Source organism: Crocodylus porosus, unplaced genomic scaffold, assembly GCF_001723895.1.
Source record: "Crocodylus porosus isolate Cpor-Errol unplaced genomic scaffold, CroPor_comp1, whole genome shotgun sequence".
Taxonomy (NCBI): Eukaryota; Metazoa; Chordata; order Crocodylia; family Crocodylidae; genus Crocodylus; species Crocodylus porosus.
Window position 1 is genome coordinate 44,236,584 of NW_017728931.1, and position 5,202 is coordinate 44,241,785.

Here is a 5,202-nt window from a genome sequence, read left to right on the forward strand (position 1 = left end):
TTTTTTTTTTTTTTTTAAACACAATAACAGGTATTGAAGCCCCAAATTTCTATTTCCCCAATACTATGAATGACTAGATAAATGTCAGATTATCATGTTACTGAGGCTGGACTAAGACAAATGTGATTTGTATTAAGACTATATTTACATTAGGAGCACTGAGGAATACCAGTATGCTATAGCACCCTTAACATGGATGCACATCTCAGGCAGTCGAAGGCCAGGGATAAGGGGGCTTAGCCCCCCACAAACATGGTGCAGCAAGGAGGGTGGTAGGGCAGCCTGGGTGCAGGCTCCGAGTGGCTGCAGTGGGGTAGGGGGTGGAGGGAAGGAGTGTGCACAGACAGATGCGGAGCCACAGCCTGCAGCAGCCCCGTGCCATGTAGAGCACTGCCCATCACAGCAGGTAAGTCATGGGGAAGACCATGCAAGGAGTGGGGGGGCAGATTGAGGCCACCATGGTGAGGAAGGGAGAGAGTGAGGTAGGGGCAGGGCTGGGGTGAATGGGGTGGGTTGTGGGAAGGTTGGAGTCCAGGCAGCTCATTCAGGGGCAGAGGGACTCCTGCCGCTGCACTCATCTCAGCAGAGCCCCAGGGAGGCATGTGCCCCCGGTAGAGGTGGGCTGTCACTGCTCACTGGGTTCTGAGTGCTGCTGCCTGGGAGCAGCGCAGTGCCATGTGTCTGCCATGCACTGACTGAGCCTTGCCCCCTGCCTGCCTGGCAGGGGTAGGCACAGGCACATGGCATCGCACCACTCCTGGGCAGTGGTGCTCAAGAGCCCAGGGCACAGCAGCAGCCCACCTCCACCCCACGCACAGATCCAGAGGGCACGTGCCCCCCATTCCTCTGCTGAGATATGTGCAGCGGTGGGAGCTCCCCCCATGCCCCGAATGAGCTGTCCAGGCTCCAACCTTCCCACAACCCGCCCCATTTCTTGGGCCCCATTCGCCCCAGGGAATGGGGGCTCCAACCCTCCCACAACCCTGCTTCACTCCCTCCCTCATTGCGGTGGCCTTGATCTGCGCCTCCCACAGCCCTTCCCCACAACAAGCATGCACTCAGACCCCCCAAATAATATTTTCTCCCTTTGCCCATGATGCACATTGACTGCCAAAGCTACTCGTACCAAAATAGCAAAGCCATGGTTGGTCAAAGACTGTCTAAAACAGTATTTGAAAGCATCTTCAATAAATACTTAAATCTCAGTTGCTAGATCAGTTAAATGCTTGCATCAACAATTAAGGCTGTCATGCTTCCACATTTGATGAAGTGAACTCGAGTTAACAAAAGCTTGTGCTCTCTATACATCTTAGATTAATTAGTCTATAAGGTGCCAATCTACCCTGCATACTTCTATATCCACATCTCTGGATCTCCAGATAAACAGGACTGCTAAATTTTACATCAGATGTTTCAAGACAAGGGGGTGGGGTGGGGGGGGAGAAGGGAGGGGTGGTCTTTACAGTTTGTTCAGGTCCTCTTTATACCTAATAAAAGTAGCACTAGATACACAAAGCCTTGTCTATAAAAATTACATTTTGCTCTGAAAGGAGATTGCTGTAGTCAACTACCTGAGAAACCAAGAGTAAAGTTTATACAGCCACAATTACATGCCTGCAACCACATATTTTTTACAAAGAGATACAGCAGAAGCAAACCAGTGTTTGGTGTTGACATCTTCATCACCCCAAAACTCTTTGCTCTATCAATGCTAGTATTTCCCCATTAAACTGAGCAGAAGTATGCTCCAGTGTATATGGCTAGTTGTATGTACAACCAAAATTAACGTCCAATAGTTTGGGATCCATAGTATTAGAGATTAATTCGGTCTGGGCATCAACTGAGCTAAAAGGCTTATGTTACAGTAAATGCGACACACATAAAAGCTGACGATCAAATAAGTTAAATGGAATGAGCACTTTAAGTTGTTAGAAAATTAATGTAGATCAGTGACTTTCATACCACTCACAGTGAGAAGAAGAATATATCATCTTTTCCTCACATGTGACTCACACCTCCCCCGCTTTGCCCCAAAGGTAAGCTGCTGGAAATTGGAGTACACATTATATGTGAGAAATATAGTAAGAGCAGGTTCCACTACTTACAGGTGAAACAAAGTAAAATCTGCAGCAATTAACAGAAGAGGAAGAGGGACCAGGAACAGCTGGCAGACATAAAGACTGCTTTGAGAAAAAGTTAGCTCCATTAGTGGAACATCAAGACCTTTAAACAGAGGTCATTAACACGTGTGGAGTAAAGAACAACAGTCATTAAATCAACTGACTCAGCTGCCGGCACAAAAATACCATGGCTGCTGCACTGTGAAGTAGGAAGCTAAATAGGATGCTTCTATCTTTGGCAGAAAATCAGTTTCCTCGTTTAATAAATGTACTCCAATGTTGGGAGTGCGATTTTGGGGATAAGGTGAATGAGGATATAAAAAAAATACAGTAATACAAGGTAAGTTTTTTCTTCTTCGTTCTGTCTTTTAAAACAAAGAACGCATTTAAAATTTTGGGACACGTTGGTACGGTACAGTATGGTATGGTTTGGTACAGCGCGGTATGGTATTTTCCTTCCACCACAGCCTTATTTAGTTTAATAAGCTAATTATGTTCTTGAGTATCTAATTCAAACTGTGGCTCACACATGGGACCCCTAGTAGTCAGTAAAGTGCTTGCAGGTCAAGTGGCACTTGGACTTTTGTTTCATGCTGCTTCCAGGCTTCTCATTATAAAGAACAGCTAAGTTCACTGGGCTACCCAGTTCATTATTCTCCCCTTTAAATAAGTGAGTCAGTGAGATGGGGCATAGTAAGGTGGTGCAAGACAACACCATGCAAAAATACCTAAGCTAGCTGTGAAATCTGAAATAGTCCAAGCATATTAGATTGATTACAGGGTGAGTCCAGACAAGCGTGCATGTGTTGTACACAGCCCTACAGACCTATCTATGGCACCACACATTGCACATGCAGGAGATCCCTGTGCTAATTTGCGGCACGGGGTGGGTTTGACACTGGGAGACCCTGGTGTCGAAAAACACCTGCACCTAAAAAAAAAAGTGGGGCAGCGTATGTGGTGGCAATGTGTTCCCACCCGAAACTGGAGCCGGGACAGCCAGTGCCACACTCTTGGGAGCTCGCAACTCTCCATGCATCTGGATTGCTGCCACTGCAGCCCCCAAAGGCCCCCAGGTAAGGCTGCTAGAGCCAGCTCAGATGCTGGCCCCAGTCTCCCCTACTCCAGAGGCAACATGCCACATGCCAGAGCACATATGCATGGGCATTCCCCATGGACAAGTAGTAGCGGCACATACTGTGCCGCTGCTGTTTGTCCCTGGGGAAATGCACATCCCTGCTCATGAGCATGCAGCCAAGAGGGCTAATTATCTGAAGTGATAATTGGGGCTTAAAGGTTGCTTACAGAGGTTTAAAAAAACCCAATGAACACAAGTCACTTTACCAGAAGCAGCAGTGCACTAGTTTGATCTGGCTCTGCAGCATCTGTATAGACTATTTGCTTCAGTGGGGCAATCTGGCACTTTTATCTAAAGCAGACTCAATCAGCTATTTGATAAAAGCCCCCAAAAAAGCCCCACTGAAGCACCCGATCTATACAGGTTAACACAGAGATTTTGCAAGGCCAAGCAGAGAAGACAATCTTCAAAGTAATAAATCCTCTTTCTAGAGCTGGAACACTACATCAAGGTTTTTTTGAGACTCTAAGAACTATCAGTCAGATTTGTGAAGGACTGTACACTCTTCCAAATGAATAAAAAATGGGCAGACAATATCCCAGATGAATAGGTGCAAACATCTTAAGGTTTTCCTTGCTATTTATTTTCTAAAGTAGAAATTCTCAGGAAACAAAGAAAATACAATTACATGAAACTTACAGATCTGTATGTGAATCATGACAACTATCATGGAGCTCCAAATGAAGCTAGAGGAAAAACAGACTTACAACTTGAACCATTTTGAGATATCTGGCATATCTTGGATCCTTTGCTACAGTGATGACATTTTCCTCTGCTGCTTCCGTTTTCTGTAATCCTGTCTCATGTATACTGTTTTGCTGTACATACAGAAAATTAAACCAATAAGTCAATGACACAGACTAAAAATACTTCAAAAATCAGTAAGACTTTAAACCTCATGGTAAATAACTTATTTTTGTACCAGTGTAAGATTATAGATTTCTAATATTTCTGTGCACCAAAGATGCCATACATAAATTGTTTATGTATGATGATTTTTTTCACGTTAAAAAGATTTTAACAAAACAACTGTAATGAATTCAAATGAAGCACTTCCGAAATCAAATAATAACAGCATTTCATAATGACAATAATAAATCACTACATGTACTGGAATAGACACAAATGCATGTTTACTTATATAATGCACACAGGTTTTCCACAAAAGACAATGCTCCAAAAATGGATGTGTGCGTGTGTCTTAAGTGAGGAAGCCAATTTTTGAACCACGTTTAACACACAGGGGCACTGTAAGGGCTGTCCTCCTTTTCCAGAGAGAGGGAATGTTCACCATCAAAGTTGGTTTTAACCCTCTCACAGCCACTGCTGAATAGGTGATAGCTTTTGGGTGAGCAGACAAAAGCTGTTGCCAATTCGGCAGTGGCTGTGAAAGGGTTGAAACTAGCTTTTGGCTGAGCCGCAATATTCAGGATTCAGTCATGAATGGAAAAACCTTTTTCTTTTCATTCTGCCTTCCTAAAACAAGGTGAGTGTCTATTCAGTGTATAAGAGAAAATATGGTAAATTAAAAGAGGAAAATACCCAAGAGTTGGCTGTTTTGTTTTTTTGTTTTTTGTTTTTTTTATAGGCAGCAAATGCAGAAAACAAATCACTAGCCATTTAAAACACCTCAGATATTATATTTACTTGCATACCACCTGTACCTTCCCCCCAAAAAATCATCCCTCCAAAACTGAGGTGCATGTAGGCAGGGAAGCACATTTTTCTTGGCTGGAATAGAAACAGGGAGGGACAGCAGCCATTAAGAACACAGTGTCTGCTTGCTTTTAAGATGGCTACTGTTTCTGTGGCCCAAGGGAGCAAAAGCTGTTAAGTCTGAGAGCTCTGTAGCTCATGCCTGAAGCAGCAATTGGGGTGACTAAAGCAAATGAGCTGCAACATGCAGTACATAGTATCTTGATGAGAGTTATGGTGTAGAAAAAA

The 5,202-nt window shown here is 44.0% G+C and overlaps 1 protein-coding gene across 2 annotated transcripts in view; it reads right to left on the bottom strand.

Moving 5' to 3' along the window:
• WASHC3 (WASH complex subunit 3) overlaps positions 1–5,202 on the bottom strand; it is a 28,486-nt gene that overhangs the window by 13,258 nt on the left and 10,026 nt on the right. Inside the window, exon 5 of one of the 2 annotated variants that reach the window (XM_019544744.1) lies at positions 3,966–4,073. In XM_019544744.1, the coding sequence (XP_019400289.1) occupies positions 3,966–4,073 (108 nt within the window). Of the gene's footprint in view, positions 1–3,965; positions 4,077–5,202 lie in introns of both variants that reach the window. The other variant, XM_019544743.1, reaches the window with a different exon arrangement.